Source organism: Falco peregrinus, chromosome 1 (assembly GCF_023634155.1).
Source record: "Falco peregrinus isolate bFalPer1 chromosome 1, bFalPer1.pri, whole genome shotgun sequence".
Taxonomy (NCBI): domain Eukaryota; kingdom Metazoa; phylum Chordata; class Aves; order Falconiformes; family Falconidae; genus Falco; species Falco peregrinus.
The window spans coordinates 129205878-129229948 of NC_073721.1; the positions used below are offsets into that span (position 1 = coordinate 129205878).

Sequence of the window (24071 nt, forward strand, 5' to 3'; positions counted from 1 at the left end):
AAGAAGCGTACCTCTTGTTAACTGTGGCAGAGAGTTACGGTTTCTTATTTTACAATTTTCTTTTATAAACATGTTTTTAATTTGTAGTCGAAAGCAGAACCTTTTTTTCTGGTGAAGTAAATTTGTCCTGGTTTTACTCTGAGCCTTATCTAGGGACAGTGATTGTAAGAGAATCTGACAAGCCCTAGGGACTTTGCAGAGCAGTAATTTATTACTCTTTGTTACAAAGCAATAAATCCATGTACAGTAGTGAATAAGCAGAGTCTGAGTCGCCCCATCGGACCTGCTTGTGAATCTGAGAAGCTTGGGGATATTTTTCCTGAGAAGCAAAGGTCAGTTGAAGATTCATAGCAAGTGCTTATGGTGGAGAGAAGAGGGGTAGCAGGCAGGTGGCTGGTGGCAGGTGATGAGAGGCATCTTACGACACTGGTCAATGGTTCAATTCAAGACATTGGGCTAAAACTGAGAGTATAAAGTGGCATTTTTGGCAAATAATTTATTCAACAAAAATGCAGCATTGAAACAAGCAGAACTTTTGGTGGATTTAGGATAAATTGACTAAACCTGAGTCAGCCTAGGGATTTTACTTTCCATAATGAGTGTCCTTCATGTCCAATGTCTGATTTGCCAGGCATCTCCAGTGGCTGTAGACATCTATGTTTAGGCATCTGAGCCAAGCCCTGAAACTTCCTGCATTTAAGAGTGTAACCTCAGTATTCTTCATGGACTCAGACCAGCATGTGAGATGCTGGTGGTTTCCACTCCCTTTATCTCCCTTATTCTTGAGCTGCAGACTCTGTGCAGCACCCAGTATAGTGCCACCTGACACAGCATCCTGCCAGTCTCTACAGAACTTCAGCCATCCAAATAATAAAGTGCAGCGCTCATTGCCAATTCTCTGCCAGGCTCCCTGTGGGGAGGTGGTGACTTCCGTGACTTTGATCATGCTGTAGTGATCATGAATATTTACAGTCAGCTACTCTGCTGCTAGCTACAGACAAAAAGCTCTGGAAGTGCCAGGAAACCCCGACTGTCCCCTCTACCACCTTGGCTTCTTAGAGTAATTCCTTCTCCTCCCCGGTGCAGATCAAGTTGTTAGCATGCAAGGCAGTGCCAGCACAGACTGTACTGAGAGCAGAGTGATACCGATGTGTGCAGTGGAGGTCTCTAATGGGCAGACGTTTTGTAATTAGGCTCTTCAGCACAAGCTGCAGTAAAGGAACATTCAGGGACAGATTTATTGGAGAGAAGAGGGGAAGGAGAGATGGCAAAAGGGGAGCATGGTCCTTTTGTCAGCACTATTTGGTTTGGTACATGCTCAGGATCATACTCTGTACTGCGTACCAGTGGGAGGGAGCATGACCATTGCAATGCACACACCTTGTCCATGTAGCACCTTCAAGGCAGGTGGGCCCTTTTACAGTCCTGTGCCCTTGAGGAAGTGTCATTTACTCATAGAAAGCACCATTCGTCCCCAAAAACTGCTCTGGCAGCACTAGGGAGAATGTGCCCTTCTATTCCCCTCTAAGTGACATGATGGAAATGCAAATCATTAGGTAAAAACATGGACAGGTTAGATAGCACAAGTGCATGGGGCGATAGGGACCCAGCAAAAGGTGAAGAAAATTGGGACCTGTGCAGCCCTAGGTGGGAAAGCAAAGGTGCCATCATAGCAGGGCAGACAAGAACACTCTAGAGGAGAGGAAAAGCAGGCCACGGCTACTGCAGCTTCAACTGAATAATTCAGATTTCTGTGTGTGTGCATTCTTTAGTTTGTGTGTGACTATGAACATCCAAGGAAGAACTGTTTTCTGCGGCCCCTGGTACAGTGGGTTCTTGTGCTTGGCTGAGGCCTCGAGGTGCTGCACATTATTTACTGGTCTAGAGCCAAAGCTGCCGGGTCATACACCCTGGCTGCAGTTCTGCTGTGTGCCATGAAAAAACCTTTTGTTGAAGGCACATTGTACTTCCCTTGCTCTCATTCTGCACAGGGTTTGGGCAGTCTTTGCTCAGCAGTATTTGCTGAGAGGAGATTCCCAGCTGAGCACTTCTTACTCATCTCTGCTCCCAGCTTTTGCTGTGTGTTTAGGGGAAGACAAACACCTGGGCTGCCCAGCACCCAGGGAATGAGGAGTTGTGTCCGCAGTGTAGCTGGCTGAGGGTAAGTTTAAAGGTTAAAACATGGGGCAGCCATTTGGAGAATATAACAAAAGGTCTGGAAACTCCCTGTGCATTCAGACTGGTGGTCTCCTGCACCAGATTTTCCTTCCTGGGCCCAGCTTGGTGTGAAAGAAACAGGTATGGGTATGGTCTAGCATGTGCTTGTCTGTGAGCAGGGGCCATTTCTTGTATGTACTGGTAACTCATTCTCTTCTTCTGTCTCCCTGCACAGTACAAACAAGTGGAACAGTATATGTCCTTCCACAAGCTCCCTGCAGACATGCGGCAGCGCATCCATGACTACTATGAGCACCGCTACCAGGGGAAGATGTTTGATGAGGAGAGCATCCTGGGAGAACTGAGCGAGCCCCTCCGAGAGGTAAGGAGAGGGCAGTGAATGGGCAATGCATGTTCCTGTCGTCTTTGGCAGTTGTGGAGTTCCTGGTGTGCAATGTCGTGTCCCAGTGCTTTGCAGATAACACCATCAGGTGATGTGAGTTGTGAGAGGCCGGCTTTCCCATTAGCACTGGCTGTGTGTGCGCTCTAGTGTCATGCCCAGCAGAGATATCATATTCATGTGTCTGAGCAGCCATAAAGGCCCCATTTTTCTTGGGGCTGTACCTGTTCCTGTGCTGTGCCTAACTTTCTGGGAGAGCAAGGCCAAGAAGAACATGGTCCACAGCTTGTCTATGTCTCTGTTGGAGAGTTTCATTCAGCGGGAGTGACTGTCCTAGCCTTTGGTGTATGTCCGGTATTCCCTTGCCTTGGTCACAGCAGAAGTCACTGCTTGTGGAGAGAGAAACCCAGGCCTTTGGCATTGGCAGGACTCTTGCCCATGTCTGTTAATTGCTGCAGCACAAGTGATGTCTGACGTAAAGGCAATGGGGGCTGCAGTATACAGGCCCTGCCGCCCACTCACCATGTGATAGGTACATCTTGGCACCTTCTGAGGCCATGGCAATGTCCGGCGATGTCAGCCCCTGCAGGAGAACACTCTGGAAAGTACTCTGCTATTCTCTCACACTTCTGCAAGCCCCCTTCCCTTCCCACACAAACACGCGCCACTGCCTGGCATCTCATTAAGCTCCCACCTCATGCTCCCTAATATTAAGCTGTATCTCATGTATTTATATAAATCACTATGTGGTGTGCTGGCCTCATCTGTGCCCCATCCATCAGTTGTAACAGCATGTAGAGTCAAAGGAAGGAGGAGCCTTCTGGCAGGGCTCCCACTTCAAAAGAGTTTATAGAAAATCCCCTTCTCTAGCTGAAGCCTAGCATTGCAGATTCTCCCTGGTATATGCCTCCAATATGTTACCCAGAAGCACCAGAAGCAGTCTTCCTTCTGTCTTCCTCCTCCCAATAACGTACCTCCATAGGAGAGAGAAGAGCTGAGGATCTACCAGATGTATTTTAAAACTAGTTCTGCCAAAGTCTCAAAGGGCAACCCTGAAAAGAATCTCGGTGAGGAAGAGAGCAATGCTTCCCCAGCCCTCTTTCGTCCTGCTCCAGTCATCCAGATGCTCCTTCCCCTGCTTGGCTGGGGAGCCTTGTGCTGAGGTGATTTACTCAGTATCACTTTCTGCCACTTTCTGAGTCTGAGCTGACATGGCACAGAGCAGATCCTGTGCAGTGGAAAGTGCTGTCATACCCTCCAAGTGACACCAAGCCACAGGAGGAGGCACAGTCCCTGTCTGCTGTATGACAGCCGAACAGCTGCATTGGGTTTTCTTCCTCTGTGGTTGATTTCCAGCCCATGACCCAGTGACTGGCGGGCACCTCTCCCTCCCGTCTCTTGATGCTGTCCCCATCTGCGCAGGATAAGTCTTTCTCAGAGCATCTTGGCACATTTGTGCTGTTCAGTATCTCATTGACAAGCAAGGGCAACTGAGAACGTCAAGCTGCTGAGCTGAGTTACAACATTTTCCCAGAGAGGAGCCCTGGGCTCTTTCATACAGAGTTTCACTGGTTCTGTGCACCTCTCTCACAGTCCAAGGTTTCCTGCAGAAAGAGGTATATTGTGTGTATTTGGGAGGTTGTGGGGTATTGTCCCTACCCAGAGAGAAAGCATATGAATGAAAGCAGGGAAGCACGGTGTTGAGCTGTCGCTTCAGCTCACCCTGCTATATGCTTTGAGCATCCAGAGCCCATTCCAGCCTGCACTGGAGGAGCCAGACTAAGGGAACAGCATTGCCGCCCCCCCGCCCCCTTGTAATGTGGAGATCAGGTGGAGGGAACATCGTAGGTTATTAGATGTTGACTAAACACATGTGTGTGTCTTTTCTGCTCCCTGTCCCATCTTTTCTTCCCCCTCCCCCTCTCTTCCTCTCTCTTTTGCATCACATCATGGTCAGGAAATCATAAACTTCAACTGCCGGAAGCTGGTTGCCTCCATGCCTCTGTTTGCCAACGCAGATCCCAACTTTGTGACGTCCATGTTGACCAAGTTGCGGTTCGAGGTGTTTCAGCCAGGGGATTATATCATCCGGGAGGGCACCATCGGCAAGAAGATGTACTTCATCCAGCATGGGGTGGTGAGCGTCCTCACCAAAGGCAACAAGGAAACCAAGCTGGCAGATGGCTCCTACTTTGGAGGTGCGTGTTAAGTCAATCACTGTTTCACAGCGACACCCACTGCTATTGCTCATACATTCCTTAAGTTGTCCTGGACGAACAGGGATGGCAACATGTGGAACTGATAACCCAGGCACCTCCTCCCCCCACCCTCCATCTCTTGTTCTTCTCATGGCTCAGCAAAATGTCAGACAGGCATAATGTATCATCAGCAGAGCTCTAGAACAGTGAAACTAGTATGAGGCCAAAAAAGACTATAAGAGAAGATCTAGGATGGTGCTCTTACTAGTAACATGGACACACCCCTCCTATCAGAGCCCTGTGGAGACCTCACTGACAGCCCAAGACAAACAGTTCTCTGGTAGATGGATGTTTCTGTGCAAGCACTGGAGGCACCACAATTAATGGTCTTCTGAGAGGGAGCAGAATGAAACCTGCCTTTCCTTTCTTTTTAATGGGCCTTTTCTCCATTAAAAAATCCCGATCATGCATCATTAAAAAATCCCCATATTTCCTACGGATTATTTTGCATGTCCCTAGCAAGCTGGGTCTGTTTGCTGGGGTTTGGAGTTACAGGGTTGGAGTCAGGATACCTTGACTAACAGATTTGATTAAAATTGCCCATGACATTCTATGTGTTTTAGATACCATACACACAGTGACACACACACATGGCATGGTCTCATAAGCATCATTTCCTTAGGAAAGCAGCCTACAACCTTGTAGTGCTGCTGTGACAATGCTTTGGGGTAGACCCAGAGTGAATCCTGAGAGTGATGCTAGTGGATTGACACCCAACAGACAGCACACAGAAAAGTGCTGTCAGTCTTTGGGTCATACTATCTGTCTTTAAGTGTCTGTTGTAGCTGCCCATACTCTGTGTGCAGTCAGTGGAAAAGCAAGAGTCAGGAGCTCCGCTGAGCATTCAAGGAGTGTCTGTGCCCAAGCGAGGCATTTATGGAAGAGTCAAGGGCTTTCTGTACTGTAACCAGCTGAGCATCCTCCTAGGAGTAGATGAGTGCTGTGTAAACACACCAGGAATTAGTAAGTGCCACTAGCTTGACTTTGCCTGACAATCTGTAAGCTTGTGGCATATCTACAGAAAGCTTTGAAAACTTTGAAAAGACAAATCTTCCAGGTGTGGTGATCAAAATTACTACCAGGCGCCAAAGCCCCAGGTCAGCACGGAGTCTTTACTACAAATCTAGAGAGAGAATTAGCTTCAATGAGAGCAGAGCTTGACCTTCTGCTCCCAGTGCCCATGAGGAGCTGAAGAAAGACAGGTTCTCCAGTCTGAATGCGCAAATGATATCTTTGATAATCCACCATAACAAAACTTGTCTGGCTAATTAGATCAGCAGAATCCCTGAGGTGCAAATGTGTGCAGCAGCTGCCACAACTGAGCCCCCTGGTATTTTTAAATGTTAGTGCATATGCAGAATATTACCACTGTTGATGTTTTCAGTGGAAGACCAGGTAGAGTCCAGCTAGAGAGGAGACTGGGTGGCAGGCAGGACTGCCTGTGAGTGACAGTGCCAGGTCTCATATTGCAGAGGTGATGGTGTCTATCCCCATGTTCTCAGGCTGGGTCTTTGATTCCAGAAATCTGCCTGCTGACTCGTGGCCGGCGCACAGCCAGTGTGCGAGCTGATACCTACTGCCGGCTCTACTCCCTCTCGGTGGACAACTTCAACGAGGTGCTGGAAGAGTATCCCATGATGCGGCGAGCTTTTGAAACCGTGGCTCTTGACCGGCTGGACAGAATTGGTAAGTAGAAGGTGTGAGAGTCTCCTTCCCATTACCTGCTGCCCTGACACCCCATCTCCAGGCTTCATCCTTAGTTCCTTTGCTGGAGTTGTGAACTGAAGGAGACCCCAGCTTGTCTCTCCTTGCCTGATTTCAGCTCCTACAAGGAGCCCCATTCACAATCAGTTAAATCCATTTGCTTCTCTCTCTTTCTCTCTCAAATACACACATTTCGGCTGGCTCGTGCTTCCATTTGTTTCCAAGAAGTCTTTTTGAAGAACTGAGATTGGCAGTCTGAGGCCATCAGGGCCATGGTGGTGAATTCACTAAGTTTTGAATTATAGCTCAGAATGTGTACACAGTTGATAAACACGTAGTCTCCCACAGCCCAAATTAAACACAGTTTAGCCAAAGAGTATTACTGGATTGTTATAGCTCATAGTGACCAATCCCAGGATGCTCTTCTGTACTGTGGGAGACAACTTGTGCTGCAGACATCCTTGTCTTAACTAGAGAAGACCAGGATAACATTCCTTGGTCACAACTAGAGACATTTAACACAGAGATATTAAGTGACTTATGCAAGGTCATGCAAGAAGTCTTTGCAGAGCCAAGGGCCAAGCATTTCAGAGTCCCGGTCTAACAACTTTAGCTTCTTATACATCTCTTTAAATTGCATGCATTTTCATTGCTTTTCAGAATGAAAAAGGTCAGCGTAGGTCTGAGTACACTGCAGGAGGCAAGGAGGATAATGGGGTGAGGGGGGTGGGGAAGAAGTTGGCATCCCAGCAAGGGGTACAGTGCCTCTGGGGCTTTTCATGCCAGGAACATTGTATTCTGTGCATCTCATTATCTGCTGCAAATCAGAAAGTGTGACCCCTGAGGAAAAGGTTATAAGCTAAATATGTTGAGTTTGGCAAAGCCCACGCTAATGAGGCCCTAGTGTAAGTGGCAATAGTCCCATCGCTTGGGTTATTGAAATGAGACTGTACAAACCGCTGAGAGAATGTAGTGTCAGGTGCAACCAGGGACGAGCCAGCTTGACTTTAGCTCAGATTCTCCAGCTTTGGGTGGTCAGTGCTGCTCAGCTTCTTAGCCTCATGCTCTTTGTGACCATGTATACAGGTGGGCAGGGCATCCTATGCTTCTTGTCTTTTGCTCTGTGTGCCACTGCACATGTAACTAAAATTCCTGGAAAATTCTGAACCAGCATAAAGAACCTCACATGCTTCTCTCCTTAGGAGAAGTTCCGCTCCACAGACAGCTGCAAAATGTCAGCATAAGGTCAGAAGGTGACACAGAGCAACTGAAACAACAGGCCCTTTGGTGCGGAGCTCAGGCATTGCCCTCCCCTCCTTTTGCCATTCTGCTGACCTGAGACAACGTCATTCCCTATGCCGTAAAAAGGCAGAGACTTTCAGTCATACATTGAAAATCCTAGTGCTACCCTGGTTTCCCCGACAATCAGACTTGAGAGCTGCCTGTTCTCGTTTACATCCTCTACTATCACAAAATAGCATCTTCATAGCACTTTCCAACCCTTCTGTGCCAAACACTCTCTGGCTGGAATTTCCCAAAGAGCCTACGGGAGTTATGTGTACCCTACTGAAACTGGCGGATCCCATGGAAATCCCTGTCTATAAATAAGGCATTTCTTCACCTTCCTCTGAAACATGCCCCATCCAGAAAGAGTAATGCAGTAGATGTGTGACAGCACGTGACTTTTTAGGGAGGTCAAGATCACTGCATTCTGCTGTGACTCTCTGGAAGCAGAGGGATTATTTGAGAGGACTGAAGTTAAGAAATAGCAGTTCATAAAAGCCAGATATGAACAGAAGCTGGACCATATTTTTGATTCTTGTTACTTTCAGCTCAGGATCTGTACACAAGATGGGAGCAAATGGGAGCCTCTTTCCAAGTCAGTGGTGCATTCACTAACTCCCTTTCACCCAGGTGACAACTTGTCCTTGAGAAACGTATGCCTCACTGAGTACACGAAATGATTCAGAGGGCTCTCTCTGTTCTGGTACCAGGATAAGATCCATCCAGTATTCCCTCTGTGCACTAAGGAATCAAGAGGGCAAGGGGGGGAAATCTCAGTCCATCCTGTCAGTGACGGGAGGAATGTTGATAGGATTACCTTCTATGTGGAGGATTTGGAAAGCATAGTGTGAGCTCATCTAGGTAGCAGGGAGACAGGATGAGGATGTAAGACCTCATCCCTTGAAGCAACCGGAGCAGTACTGGTTGACTGAAGGTGTGATGAGGCATTCACTTTGCAGAGCAAACACAGCTTGAAAGCCTGTGGCTAGGCAGAGGGGAAGGAGAGGGGCAGATGTGCCCTGATCTGTGTGCCCGCATCGCTTCCTGCTGGTAGATGGGCAGTGCAGCAGCAGGAAGGGCACAGCCCCCAGGGAGCTGTCAGCTACATTGATCGCTTGGCAAAGAGCATGTTGATGTGTCCCTCTAAACTCTGTTGTTAATGGGAATTGATATTGGCATCCTGCCTGTGCCATGCATGGCTAGGGAAGTTTCCCAGGTGTTTTGCACTTGCAGAGCTCTTTAAAGACTGGAAGAGATTAGTCTTCATGAATTGACTAAGGCTGGGATTCTACAAAGATTTGTGTCCCTGCTTAACTCTGCTCTCTGGGTAACTTCAGACTCTAAAGAACTCCTCAACCTGCAGAATGTCACACACCTAACTCTCCACAGGCTCAGAGAGTGAAGATTGATACTCAAGGAAATTAGGCCAATCACTGATTAATGATAATTTTATCACAGATTAAATCTTCCTCTTTTTCTTGTTCTTGACCAGGCTGTGAAATTCTTTGTGGTGTTTGTGTGCTGAAATGATCTATTCATTTCTCCAGTGAGTAATTCTTTGTCTGACAAGCATTTGCTAATCATCCCAGTTTGTGATGTGTCAGCTACGTAAGTCACATCATTCTGTTCCTGACTGGCTTTGAAACTGGCTTTCAGTCATCATTGAAGCTTCACATTAGATTTTCACATGTATTTGTGCTTGTAAAACACAAGCACTCAAATGTTCATTGAAAGTAAATACAATGTGTGTTGTGAATATTGTCAAATCAAAATTAACTGATGCATTCAAAAAATGTTGGGGGACAATTATTTGTGCTGTAATAGATACCATAAAGGTCTGTCATAAGGTTGCTTACCATCTATATCAAGGCCAGTGGTGAGAGGTGAAAGCCAGAGGAAGTTATTTTTCCGTTTTCATCAGGAATTTCTTGCCATGTAGTTTGAAATGCATACATTTGAAGTGCCAGTTGTGTATGTTTTGATGCAAGGATCCCAGTTAACCCATGATTAAAAGTGCCTTGCATTTCCTCCAGGTGTTCCAGATGCTAAAAAAACCAAAGAAAAGCTGAGACAACACAATGCTAGTCTCTAACTGTAATTATGTAATGCTATTGCAGTACAAAAGTGTCTGTTCAAGATCATAGTGGTAGAAGTTTTAAAAGCTTTGTCATATAGCAAGCCACAAAAACAGCTATTCCCACACTTTTTGACTGGGCACCCTGTTTGTCAGCTCATGATCACGCTTCTGCAATTGAAATCCTGTTGGGTTGGCAACCCCACTTGTCTAGGTCATGACTAATACTCTGGGATCTGCTGCCTCAGAGGAAGGGCTGGCCTGTGTTAGGCTAGGTGAACTGTGAATGAGAAGATCTGGGATCTGTGCCAAGCTCTGCCACAGATTCCCTGTTTGTCCTTGTCGTGCCTTTGCTCTGTGCCTCAATTCCTCATCTCTTCTACAGGGAAAATAATGCTAACAAAGGTGGAGCTTGGTCTTTGAATGCTTTTTAGTTGCCTACTCCCTTGTGTCAGGTGCACGAAGTGGACTGAAATGTGAATAAATAAAACAATATGTACTCAGTGTAAATTTTACACTGTATCCACATTGTAGTCCCAAATTTTGTTTCCTTTAGACAGGTGAGTAATCCCCAAAGAGCTGCACATGAGATGAGCAAGCAGATTTGGTCATAAGGAGATATATATCTGATTTGAGGCTGCTGGTACAGGCACAGGTGACATAAGGGTCAAAGTTCCTGTGGCCCAGGTATACAAGTCTAGAGTGTGTGTGCTTTGGGAGAAAGCTTTATTTCAAAATCACATTAAACTCGTCCCAGCCCTTTAAGGAGGTGGAATCTTACTAGCCAAGTACTGAGCAGGTGAAGGTATCAGTGGCTGACAAGGTAACACAGATTCTCCTGTGTTGTGTCCTCTCTCATCACCTCAATAACCCATGAACATAACTGTTTATGAGGAATCAAAGGTCAAATACCATTATGTGTGTTCCTCTGACTTGAAATCCTCTCCCATGTTTTCCAGCACTACAATGTGGAGATCTGAGTCTGACTTACATAGCTGACAGAGAGAAAAAGGCATTTAAAGTGTGATTTGTCTTCTCCTAAGGTGGTTATCTAAAATATCTTAGGTGGATCACACTTGGGAAATGCTATCTAGGACAGATGTGCAGGGTAGGAACTTGGACTTAAGCAGGAATTGAACATCTGATTTTCTTTGTATTTGGAAGTGAAGGCCTAGACTCAGAGTATTTTCTGTTTAGCCTAAGGAAAGATAGCAACTTACTAGCCATGAGTGAATGCAGATTACTTCAGCTTAATAAAGGTGAACTGGGAATTGCCATTTTTCATGCAACTCTAGAAGGACAATAGAGCCCAAGACACCACAGTAGACGGGACAGTGAGGGGTGGTGATGAGATCTCAGGAGACCCGTCTTTGACTTTGTAAATGACCTTGGTCACATCAGTTTATCCCAATCTATGTCTACCTTGCAGGGTGCTAATTCTCTGGGAAATACGGTCTTCTAGGCAAGAGTCACTAGTAGTTGGACTCCTGGGAGACATGAAGCAGAAGTGAGAGAGTTGAGGGAATTCTAGGAGGTACAATATATCTGTACCCTATCTCCATGGTTCCCACAAGTTACTGGATTCCTTTTATATTTAGAGAGCCACTTCCACAGCTCTTTGCTATCTGCATCAAAATAAAACACCTGTTCAGGTAACATTTTACCATTCCAACATCTTTAAAAATAATTTTCAACCTGCTCTTCAATTACATGAAGTAGGACCTGCTTGCCAACACATCTCTGGACTCAGGGGACATGTCCTATCTTGAAGTCAGTCCTGTAGCTATCTGCAACCGGCCCACACTGCAAAACACACAACTGACAGAAAAACTGCCAAAATGTCCAGAGTCTTCCAGAATATCTCTGTCACAGCTGTCAGCTCCAGTAGGACACTGAGAATTGAGTGCAGGAGCTTTGGCTCCAGACACAAGCACTTCTACCACTTGAGGAGAAGGCAGCTCTTTGGCTTCAGTCTCTAGTGATAACTAACAGCCAGGACACCATGCTTTGGGCAGCACAGGGCATCACAGGCACTCCAGAATGACACAATTTTTATACCCCTTCATGGATGTTCACAAACAGCTTGCTCTAGATAGCTCTATATATTCAGATTTATTTTCTGCAAAGCACTGTATGAATGGTATAAATGTGAAGAGTGGGAGGGAAGAGCTTAATTTATTTTAAGCTTTGTTTAACTGTCATGAGGTTTATCCGATAACATTACTCAGTGTGTGTCATTTGATCTACAGCAGTTTCACCCAGTTAAAGGTTGCATTCTGTCTGTTAAAAGAGATGCCACATATGTTGGAAGATATCTATTCATTTTATAGAAGAGGAGAAGCAATCAGTGGCAGGCCTGAGTGGTCCAGGGAGGGAAGACATCCACTTGGAAAGATTTTTTAACTCATTTTTGTTTTTGAAGATGGTGGTAAGAATTCAGCTAACCAGTACAATGGGCTCCGTGGTGATAAAATTTGTTTCACTTTCAATATGGTATTTGGCTTTCCTGCAATAAAATCCCTGTGCACAGGTGTAACTCCACATAGGCTTGCAGAGGACAGAGCAGGGGAGGAGATATTGTTGTACTTTAAATGTACCAACAAGGGATACAGCTGTAGCAAGAGAGAAATGACACTGCAGTATGCAGGTGGGTGCTGCCTTGTACGTATCATGGCATAAGAGTACACAAATAGCAACTACTGCAGAGCAGTTCATCAAGAACTGCACATCTAGTTTGTAACATGTTTACGCATCCAGGCTTTCAAAAAAGTTAATCTGAATTAGAAACCTAGAGCAGATTAATTACGCTGAACTCCTCAGTCGATGCTCTTAGAGTTGATTCAGCTGGCTTTGCATTGCTTCCAAGAGGTACTTCGATTCTGAGTAGAAAGTTTTACCTGATAGTGAATACAGTTCAGTGTGAGTTAACTTACGTTTGAAAGTCAGGCTTGAATGGGAAAAGAGTACATAGACGGGGATTTAAGAATTATTTTGAAATCTGTGTTACAGCTGATTTCAAGGTATACGTGGACTCCTAAGGCAGTTGCAAGAACTGGTGCAGCCAAGACCTTTCAAGCAATATAGTCCCAGTGCAGAAGACTTCCCCTGGGGCACAGAAGCAGCTGTGGCAAACTGCCAGTTACTGAGTATGTCCAGGGTTTCTTTGCCTGCAGTTGCCGGTTGCTGTATTGCCCCTCCAGGGACGATGGCAGCAAGCTGAATTACCACAGGAGACCAGCTCAGGACACAAGTAACCCATAGGCAAGGGAGGGCAAAGACCACCTTTAAAGCTGCAATGTGCTGTGAGCCCTTTGCTGCAACCAGTGATCCAAGCAGGGTGTTTAGTATCCAGTCATATGAATAATAAGAAGCCAAGACCTGAAAGAAGTAACCATGTGGCAGGGGGAGGCCACTTCGACAGCAGGCCAGGGCATAAGCCAGCCTAATAAAGTGAGATTATTTCAAATACATGCAAATGCAGAAAGCAATTTAGTGACCTGAATTCTTAAACTGCAGCCAGTAGGCTTAGACAGAAGTGAAAAGAGAAATGAACAGAAAGTCACAGCTAATTTCCCTTGTGTCTGTGCAGAATTTTAACAGAAGGCTAATTTTGATTATTTGATAGAAGAATTATTATTGAGCGCTGGCTCCTTTTATGAAATCACATGAGCCTTTCTCCCTGTTCTTTTGTGCGCTGTCTACAGTTGAGGAAAATCTGAGTGTGCAATTCTTTATTAAGGAAGGAACTCCTGTTTGCTTAGTTTCCATCATTTTACATACCGCACTGCACTTCAAAGCACCAGTAGCTTTGTTATTAACATCTTCTAGGCTCTAAATATCTTTCCTCCTCTACCCCTGCTCCCCGCCCCCCCCCGCTTTAGCCTATTGTTGCAGTGAGGAGAATGGAGTTTTTAGAACCCAGAGCACTCCACTGATTATATTTATTTATGTCTGCTTATAGGAAAAAATCATATTGTGTTAGGAGCTACACAAAGAGAACAAAAAAGTCAGTTTGCCATGGGAGACCTTTTAGTCTTAAGTCCTTTAACTGACTGTGCTCCTGTAGCTCCCTCCATTAGTTGAACTGTCCTTCAGTTCTGTTCAGGAATACATCCAGCCCGAGTGGCTGCTTGGGAGCCACCTGGTCCACCCTTCAGCAGGTGTCGCACACCCCTTGCCCTGCAGAAGCCCAAGGCAGCTTCTCTCTCCTCTGTAGAAAGGTGGGGGGCCTTGAGCTACCACAGAGTAGCCGAGGGTGGGGACTTGGTGCTTGAGGCAATTGCAGATGGATCCTGTGCCAGTTCCGTGGCATCTCAGTGAATTTGTGTAATGCTTTTGGGGTTGGGAGAAATGCTTGGGTGGATTGATTTACCTTGGTGCCTTAGACTCTGCTCAGCACTTTAATCTATGTGGGATAAATAACATAGGAGAAACTCTTTAACATAGAGCCTCCGTGCTTTCATGATTAGATTGAAGGCGAAACGGGAGTCCCTTTTCCTTCCTCCTAATGAAGCTTCTCCCTGCCTTAGCAAGAACACAGGACTCTATTGCGGTTCACTGAGTGTAGCTGTGAGCTGCAGAACATAATTTCAATTAGGGTTACACAGAGCCAAACTAATCAGCCTTTCAGTCTTCTGATTCCTGTCTTTTCTGCTCTCCTTTTGAAGCAGGTGCTATGACAATAAATCCAGAGCAGGAAAAATGAATTTGAAACTGGAGAAGTTTCATAAGTAAGATGAGGAGGAAAAATAATCTGAGAACCACTAGCCCAAACAACCTTGCTCCTAATGCTTTCTTCAACTGGTGGCTTGTTTCATGCAGGACCTCAGTCAGACAGACCTGCTGAGAAAATGTCTTTGTCCCACCAGGACTCTGCTGAGTGCCTGTTCTCATCTGGTGCTGTCTGGAAGGGGGGTTTTCTCCAGAAGCAACTAGTAAGACTTATATTGGTGTGTGGAAGCATCATGTAAATGATGCAATTCTTCAGAATAGTGGAATTAATTAATTTTTCAGTTTTCTAATAAATGAAAATTTTGAAAAATTATTTTGAAAAAATCCTCTCCCCTTCAATAACTGAAATAATGTTTTCAGTAATGTTTTTAAATGTTCTGGAGCAGAAATTTGAGACTTCCTTGGCAAAACAGGAAAGAAAAATTGGTCTAATAAAACAGTTAATAGATTCAAGCTGGTGTCAGGAAAACAGTTAAGTGTAATGTAATTTCAAAGGAAAACCAAAATGTTCTGTTTTAAAAAGTAACAAAAATAATCATTCCAAGGCTTTTGCTGGAATTATTTTATCAATTTGACACAAATTTAAGAGCTTTGATCACACCATTTCCAGTAAATTGTATGCATGTTTGGAACATGTTAGCATATTCCCTATTTAGTGCTCTGCCAAGGAAACCAGGGTCTGCTGTTCTGTTCTTTCTGTGTTGTCAAGAGCTCAGGTTATGAAAACATCAGTACCCTCAATTCATCCATGCAGCTCTGATTAACATTGCTATGGGTTCTCATTTGAATTGAGAGCAGCATTGGAAATTGCAGGCTATTCAAGCACAGACAAGCAAATCAGAAGCCAAAGACAGGTGACATGGAATTAAAAGAGTGAGATGAAGTGTAATGATGGAAACACAGAGCAGTTGCTGGTATTGAGCTTTTTGGAAAGCTGCGCTAGCAACATCTGCTGTTTCTCCTTCTTCTACTCCTAGCCATTCCTCTTCAGCCTGGTTTTGCTACAGTCTGTTATCAAGAAAGCAAATGTAATAAGGCGGCTTTTTTGCCTGTCTGCTTTGAACTCGGCATGCTGTCTCCCATCCGCATCCTGACCTTGCAGTTGTGCAAGATAGCTACAGATTCCCCATGCTGGGATTTGTACCTTCAACTCTGGAAAAAGTACCATCAACTCCATTACAAACCTGCAGTCTGAATCCCTCTTTAACTCAAGTGTGCTGGCCGTATTCTCTCTTACCAGTCAGTTTTATTTAGATAGGTTGCTCCTTCTCTTCAGACTGGAGCAGTCAGTCTTTCTGTTTAAGCAGCTCTTTGCGATCTAATTTATTTGTGAGCGTGTATGTCCTTCTAGTAGATACCAGGTGGAAAGTACTCTGTGGGGGGTCTGTGTGCAGTGTGACCCTCTGTGCCATTCACTCCCTTTCACTGTATGTTCACTGCAGAAACGCTCTTTTAAGTTTAAAGGTGACATTCTGCTCCCTCTAGTGCACCTGACTGCATGAATGGCAGGTAGAACCATTTAAATGTGTCTGTTTAGGGGTATCCAGTGCTGTCTTATTCTAGTCCAGTATACAATGAAACAGACATTATGTATGTATTGTATAGACATACCCTACACATGTATTTCCCGTGCAGACAAGCTCTGTAACGACAGCTCAGAACACTGTTTGCTTTCAGGACTGCATCCTTCCAGATGTGATATCTTTTCCAAAGGTGAGAAAAGAAAGGCCAGTTCATATACCATACTGCTTTTTTTGGAGGGAGCGATTAGCAGTAGGTAAAACACAAAAGCATTAAGCATCACATACCACTACCCCCAACAGACATCCCCCAAACGTGCCAGTTGCAGATCCAGATTCAAAACCCTCGTCAGCATTTTAGTGGTTTGGGTTCATGGTGCAGTTCAGCCCACTATAGATTGCAAGCTTTACCCACTCTGAACAATTGCATAGCACTATTGTGTAGCACTCGGTTGCTAGAGCCACGTCTCATCCTTTATAAAGAAATAAATGCTTGATTTTAAAAAGTACAGTAAAGGAAAAACCCTTAGTGTGTTCTTCCAATGCTTAACTACAGTTACAGTTAGATTGATCCTTCTCTTTATGGGCTTGTCTAAAACCACAGTGTCTCATGAGTCCTTCTGGAACTGAAGGGAGTAGTTCTTAGCAGCTTCCTTCATCTGTGAAGTTTCCAATAAATCAGTGTCAAATCAACTCTTCTGAGAGAAGCTGAATGTGTTTTACTGATGTTTTTCAGGCCTGATTCTTGTGGGTGTTCTCTGTATCTTTTCATGCTTTGCAGTTAGACACCAGAATTAAACCACACTATATGCCTTCCTAGCATTATGTGTGATAGTGACTAGTATCTCCTTTAAACTTTGCAATTTCCTCCTTATTTGTGCAATAATTTTTTTACTTTTTTTTCTGATGGTAGATTTGGAACTTAGCTAGTTATATTCAAGACTAGCATTTCAGCGTTTAGGACACCAGGATACCAGCTACCCTTTTCAGAGTGTCATTCAAATTCTTTTGCTTGTTTGCAGATGTTTGTTTTTACATTTGGCTAGAACAAGAGGCATGTCCTTAAACCCCTTACTCTTTTATCTGTATGGATGTAAACGGTACACTAAAAAACCCAAACAACAATGTCATCTATGCACAGAGATGTACCCGAGTCTGCATATAAAGATCTGAGCTCTGACTGGTATAGGACTGGAAGGAAATTCCTCTGGAATCTCAGTGGGAACTACTACCCAACATGGCAGTCCACTCTTGGAAACTATCAGCTGACCAGCTTAAACAAGAATGCTGTGTGGGACAAATTAAATACCATACTGTGGTCTTAATAGTATCAATGGTTGACTTATCTTGAAAGTTGTGATTTCATGAAAGCGTGGGGACAAGTTTAATGGACAAACCCTTCCTTGTTTGCAGAAAACTTCATTGATATGAGCTGCGCTGCCAGCCTTTAGTTCTTAAAGCATGACATGATTTGGGGGTTAAAATACAGAAAAAGAGGCCCTTCCACATCCCAGGCCTCCATTCCATACCTGCTGCTATCTCATCCTCTGTAAATCCGTGGCAACTGGCAAGATGGGCAAGGTGCTGTCTGTTTGCCCTGGACCTGTACGGGAACTAGAAGTGATCAGACAGGAACCAGCAGAAATGACATTTGAATCAGAGGAGAGGTTTGCTAATGGATGCGGAGCCTGAGGGTACATTTTGTTCAGTTCAGAAGGAGGGTTAATACAGCTTTTGATCTGATCCAAACTGGCTGGTGCCTCATCTAGAGGTGACCTCTCTGCACTCACCCAATGAGCTTCAGCTAAAAACTGAGCTGTGCACAGGCACGCAACCAGAGGGCCAGGTATGCACATGCACGCACATAGTCACACACACACAGAACTTCCTAGACTGAACTCTTCAAATCCAGATAGCTTCAGTAAACAAAAGTGAAAAGGAAGCCCATAGGCAGGTGCTTCCTTTGCATTGATAGGTCATCAATTCAAACTGGCATGTGTTGTCAGGGTAGAGGACCCTTGAAAAGACAAGAACAGGGATCTAACTGTACTAATTCTGTAAGAAAATCATTGAGATCAGCATATACCACCTCCTTATAAATCAGTGCTGGCACAGTTACCAGTTTGCATGCTGTTACGAGAACAGAGGTGTAAAAGCTGTTATGCAGAGAGCCTGTCCGCATCAGTAATCCTCTCAGTAATCCTCTCGTTTGAGAAGGCACTTGTGCTCTGGTGGAAGGGCATCCCTGGCAGCATCTCATACCCCTGTGTTGAATGGCTCTGTCCTTCAGTCCAGGAGAGTGCATCCCTTCAGTGCCAGGTGTGCTCTCAGACCAGACAAACTCATTATGCCACGTTTTCCAGCCAGCTGAAAAGGCAAAATGCTGAGCTAATATTTTGCTGCAGGCTAGGAAGTCCAGCTGGAACGATGTTTGCTAGCCTGCAGTTTCCTTGAAGTTGGGGCTAGAAGGGCATGGCCAAATAAGATGGTAGCTGCAGCATGTCTGAAGTCTCTTACTTGGGCCAGATGAGCTTTTCCCACATGTAAAGTCCTTCTGTCCTTTATTCATAGAGAAATTTCCCTTAACTAAAAACATGTATTGGACTCCAGAGTGAACAGGTTGCATGAGACATAAGGAAGAGGTGTAGCTGAAGGAAAGTAGCTGAAGACTCAGGAGACTTCACTGGACTTACATTTTTGAGGTTTTCCTATGCAAACACACAAAAAAAATGCAGCCTTTGGATTTATTCTCTTTTTCTAATGGAAGTTCATATTATGAGGTTCAAACTGGGAATCTTCCAGATTCATAAGCTTTGCTACCAGTCTGCTGCTACGCTTGTCAAAAGTGGCTTTACTGTCTAACTAAGGATATGTGTGTCCTGACAGACACGTTTTTATGAGATCTTCAGTTTTGTTGATCATACAACAAAAGCAGAAGATGATGTTTGTCATCTTGTTGCTGGAGCACAGAGACTTTACACAGATCCCATAATGACAGTGGAGGGCAGGCAGTGCCAACAATTTGAGAAAAGACTGGCAGGAAGCTTTGAGGAAGCCTCCCATGCTTTGATATATCAGAATGACTCTTTCTCTCTTCAATTTCTCTACAGGCAAGAAAAATTCCATTCTGCTGCATAAAGTCCAGCATGACCTCAATTCGGGTGTTTTCAACTACCAAGAGAATGAGATCATCCAGCAGATTGTGCAGCATGACAGAGAGATGGCGCACTGTGCTCACAATGTCCAGGCTGCCGCTGCCGCTGCTGCTGCTGCCGCATCCACACCCACCCCTGTCATCTGGACGCCACTGATCCAGGCACCCCTGCAAGCTGCAGCAGCCACCACTTCTGTCGCTATAGCTCTGACCCACCACCCACGCCTCCCAACAGCCATCTTCCGTCCTCCAGTGTCTGTCTTGGGTTCCTTGGGGCAGCAGTCCAACCAGACTCCAAGACAACTGAAAAGGCTTCAGTCTCTAATCCCGTCAACTGGCCCTTCTGCTCTTGGCTCTCCCTCCAGTACTCCATCCCAGCTGCATACACCAGGAGCAGAAACCCCTTCATCCTCTTCCTTCCACATCCAGCAGCTCGCAGGATTCTCAGCTGCCGCTGGCTTAGGCCAGTTCCAGGTGGGATCCCCTCCAGGTGGCTCAAGCCAGCCAGGTTTGAGTGGCGCATCCTCAGTGGGACTGAGCCAGTTCCAACATGCACCTTCTGGATCACCCTTAGGTACAGCTCAGCCCATGCAGCAGCAGCAGCAGCACCCAGCCCTTTCCAGTAGTGGGTTTGGGCACTTCCAGCAAGCTACAACTAGCTCCCCATCAACATCGCTCACTCAGCTTTCATCAAACTCACCCCCGAGTCTTCTCAACCAGTTCCAGCCCACCACAAGACCACTGCAGGGGGGACAGTTACAGCAGCTCTCAGGCAGTGGGACTTTGGCAGGAATGAATCACTTCCAACCCCCTCCTTCTTCCAGCTCTCCATCCTCCAGCCTAAGCCAGATGGCACAAGCCTCTGGCGGGCCATCCTCAGGCCTGTGCCAAACACATCCAAGTGCATTAGGATCTTTAACTGGAACGATAGCCCAGCTCCACCAAGAACGGCCACGTTTTGCTTCCATGTCTCCACTACAACAGTCTGGTGTTGCCTCTCCCTGTTATACCCCTTCTGGCCTTAGTCCTCCCACTCAGAGCCCAGTGGCAACAAGAACTTTTCAGTGTGGCCCTTCTGGGGCTTCAGGCTCTCATGGATCTCTGCTCCTGCCTCAAACCGCCAGCCCACCTCTGCAGATCCTGCAGTCCAAGAGCACGCCACCTGTACCACCGGGACGTCTGAACCAGGACATCAAGTTGATTTCTGCTTCCCAGCCATCTTTGCCCCAAGAGCTGGCTCAGACGCTGAGTCAAAGTTCTCATTCCTCTAGAGAATCTGTTTCCAGCTTCTCTCCTTTTCCTGGTGGAGGGACTGGACTTCTTGGGAAGCCTTGTAGCTCAGTTCCTGGGCGTGTGACTTTACCACGTCAGATGTCCTCAGGTTCTTTACCACATCCACTGGTGTTTGGGGCCAGCGCTGCTTCTCTGACTGCTGGTGGGCGGAAAGAATCCATAGTGCTCACAGGGGATCTGGAACCTGTCAGATCCAAACTGCCCTCCAATTTGTGAGGACTCCTTCTGAGAGCTGTTGTGTCAGCCGTGCAATTCAGTTGCTTATTAGACTTTCATGAATCATTTTTTCCTTTTCTTCCGCCCCCCCGCCCGACCTTTTTCCTTCATTTCTTTTGTTTAGGTTTAATTGTGATTAGAAACAAACAAAAAACAACATGAAAAACAACAAAAAAAGAAGATAACCAGGTATTCTTAGAGCTATAGATTTTTGGTCACTTGATTTTATAGAATATTTTAATACATGGAAAAAAAGGATATCAGCAAATTTAATCCAACGAGGTAACACACAGACAAGGCGTGTGCCTGAGCTGGAACATGTGAATGATCAGCCATAGAAGCCACCAAAAAAGGTTTTCCTGTTGAGACAAAGATCTGAGGTTGACGTGGGCTGTAAAATGGAACATCAGGTCAGGCATATAGATGGTGTTTTTAGAACAGCTGCAGTTGGTCTCAGCTTTGCACCAGCTGTGAATCTGGGCCCCAGTACCTAGTTACGGGGGGATTTGGATAGCTCACTGTGTGCGTCAGAAAGTTTTACTTACTCCTAGGTTTTCTCCTGTGATCAGCAGTTTGCAGAGGAAGCAACAGGAGGGGTGAGTTTCATTAATGCAGTCCCCTCTAGGGGTTTCAGAAGGGCCAATTTTTTGTTTGAACTCCATCTGAAGAAGATGAAGGTGGCCAGGAGATGGACGGGCCTGACTTCAGATGCTTGTCTCTTATTCCACTGATGCTCTAGTGGGAACAAGAAGCAATCCCTTGTAAGTCACAAGGAGGGCAGTGAATATCCTCTCTATTTTTGTAGGCGTCGTGGATGTGGGTTGTGGGAGAAGTCCTGTCTCTCTGCCAGCACACCAAGCAGTTCACCCCAGCCAACAGAAGAGCCTAAGCTTCAACCTCTCCATGGACTGGAAAGCCTGTGTGCTGCCTTCCAGGTTGAGGAGTGCAAAGCAAGGGGAGGGATGGAGAAAGACGCAGCAGTTTAACCTTCCCTTTCCCATTTTAATGTCTCAGTGTCCATGGGCTGACTGCTTTGAAGAGAATTGTGTAGAAAAAGATTGAAAAGTGGGGTGCAGTCACCCCAGCCCTCTTCCTCCTTAGCCCAGGGGAGTTTGAGCTTTGGGGCACCAAGGGTAATACTGGTGCCCAGCCAAGAATCCTCCAGATTTGCAACTATATTTATACCATTAAACAAGATTAGACCAGAAATTTGGCCAGCCATGGTCCATGCTTCTCCTCTGATGGGGGAATTGAAATCATTTGCTTGATTTCACCAGCAATAACAGCCTGCACCTGATTGGCTTTGGTCTTGCCCTGCAGTTGCAGCATCACTGGACACATCTGGGGCCTGGCAGGCACCTTGAGCTGGATTTTTTGGGCTCCCCTGATTTAAGGTAGTCAAAGTGGGATGAAGATAGTAAGGGGCCATTGGGTGTACACCGCACTGAGAAGCTACAGCCTTTACCTCTAGAGCAAATGTCTCCTTTTACTTTGATCCTTTCTTCCTCTCATTTTTTTTCTTGGGCCAAGAGGTGTCTCCGGCCACCTCACTGTAAAGAGTCAGGTGCTCAACTTTTCTAACACTTGTTAGAAACACATGTCCAGCCTCCCTCTGTTTCCAGCTATCATGGGGTCCCTCCAGCCCTCAGAGGGGAAAGCAGGACTTCATGCAGCAGTGCCAAAAAACTTACTATTATCACAGTAATGATACAGGTCCATGTAGCTCCCTCTTTTACCTCCTTCCAACTCTCTCCCAAAACACTGGCTGACAGTTGTTTTTTATATCGGATTGTTTGCAAAACTCTTGACATGTGCCTGTATCTTGAATGTTGCTGCAAGCATTCCTGGGCACTCCTGCTTCAATGTGCTTTGGTGGCTCAGAATTCAGATGTAATCGGCTTTGGTCTTCCTTAAAGGGTCAGGGGAACTCTGTTTTTTCTACTAGCTACATACAACTATATATGTGTGAGTGTGTGTGGTGGGAGGGGTGCATGTGTGTGTGTGTGTGTGTGTGTGTGTGTGTGTGTGTGTAGATTTTATATATATATATACACACATGCTTTTATATATATAGTATAGTTATACACATATGTAGTCTATTTATGCACATGTGTGAGCATGCACACACACACACACACATATATTTACATATCTATCTATCCTAGTTTTAAAATACATGTCAGTTTTGACCCTCCTGTAGGACTGATTGGCAGGTGATAATTATAATATATAGATCCTGATTTTCCAAATATGTACAGGTTCATCTTGAAACAGAATCAGTTGATGGAATTGAAGCAGACTCACAGACCCTCTCATATTGTCGTAGGTAGGTAGGAGGCAGTTCCTAGAAGGAAGACTCACAATATCCTTTTAAGTTTTATATTTGTTTAAGCAATCTTTTTTCCCTGTATGCTAGAGGGCCCCTAGAATGAGCATCTCAGGAGCCTGGGAGCTGTTTGGGTCTAGGGTATCTAATATAAGCAGGTGGGAAAGGTCTTCAGCCCAGCAATGCCAAGCTCTCATGGCTGTCCTGTGACTGCTGCATTGGTACTTGAATCTCAACAACCCCTGTGGACACTCAGACAAGCGGAGGTGCACAGAAACACCCTGAGGGCTGTCTCTGGTAGATGTGCGTTCCATCCACCAGTCTGGTGAACATCCTTCTTCAGTTGGGTTCCTTTGCTTTGTTTTTCATGGGGATATTGTTTGATTTTCCAGTTCTTAGCAGTGCAGTAGCCAATATTGAGTTATTCTGACTGGACCCCAGTCAACACTAGGCTTGTCTCAGTAGGTGGAACTATATTTATTATTACTGTTATTTTTTGGTTTATTTTGGGGGGAAGGGAGGGAAGAGTTCTAGGGGTGGGGTTTGCAATATAAAACACACAATAAAAACCTTAGTAAATAAAAATGTGAAAAAACCATCCCTCTGACTTGCTGTCTGCTTTAAGTGTTAACTTCAGGCAACATGACATGAGGTTTAAAGAAGAAAAAAACTTGGGTGGCATTTCAGTCTTCTCTCTCCTGTTGAGCAGGGAAGATGCAGGGGTTTGTCTCACTTCCTGTCTGTGTTTTCCTGATGTCTTTGGAGCTTTAGTAGTATGTTTACCTGCTGCCAGACCTCCACCTCACACATGTAGAAAGTCTGTATTAAGCCATTGACAGTAAAAGTTTAAAACTTTTCTACACTTGAGTATTTAGCAATACAAAGGAGAAATCTGGTAGTTTTGCAAAGGTGTGTATGAAAGTCCTTCACATTAATGGCAGACATGGAAACTGG

The 24071-nt window shown here is 45.4% G+C and overlaps 1 protein-coding gene across 1 annotated transcript; it reads left to right on the forward strand.

Moving 5' to 3' along the window:
- Window positions 1–2408: 2408 nt before the first annotated feature.
- On the forward strand, window positions 2409–23610 carry LOC129783685 (potassium/sodium hyperpolarization-activated cyclic nucleotide-gated channel 4-like). The gene is made up of 4 exons (XM_055793893.1): window positions 2409–2539; window positions 4515–4755; window positions 6337–6501; window positions 19239–23610. The coding sequence occupies exons 1-4, from the start codon at window positions 2414–2416 to the stop codon at window positions 20789–20791; spliced, it is 2085 nt and encodes a 694-aa protein (XP_055649868.1). The 5' UTR covers window positions 2409–2413; the 3' UTR covers window positions 20792–23610.
- The last annotated feature ends 461 nt before the right edge of the window (window positions 23611–24071 follow it).

Excerpts from the sequence above, each read along its gene's own strand:
- LOC129783685 (XM_055793893.1), top strand. The coding sequence starts at position 2,414 with ATGTCCTTCCACAAGCTCCCTGCAGACATGCGGCAGCGCATCCATGAC. Across the intron at positions 2,540-4,514 it reads TGAGCGAGCCCCTCCGAGAG|GAAATCATAAACTTCAACTG; the intron begins GTAAGGAGAGGG and ends CATCATGGTCAG. Across the intron at positions 4,756-6,336 it reads AGATGGCTCCTACTTTGGAG|AAATCTGCCTGCTGACTCGT; the intron begins GTGCGTGTTAAG and ends CTTTGATTCCAG.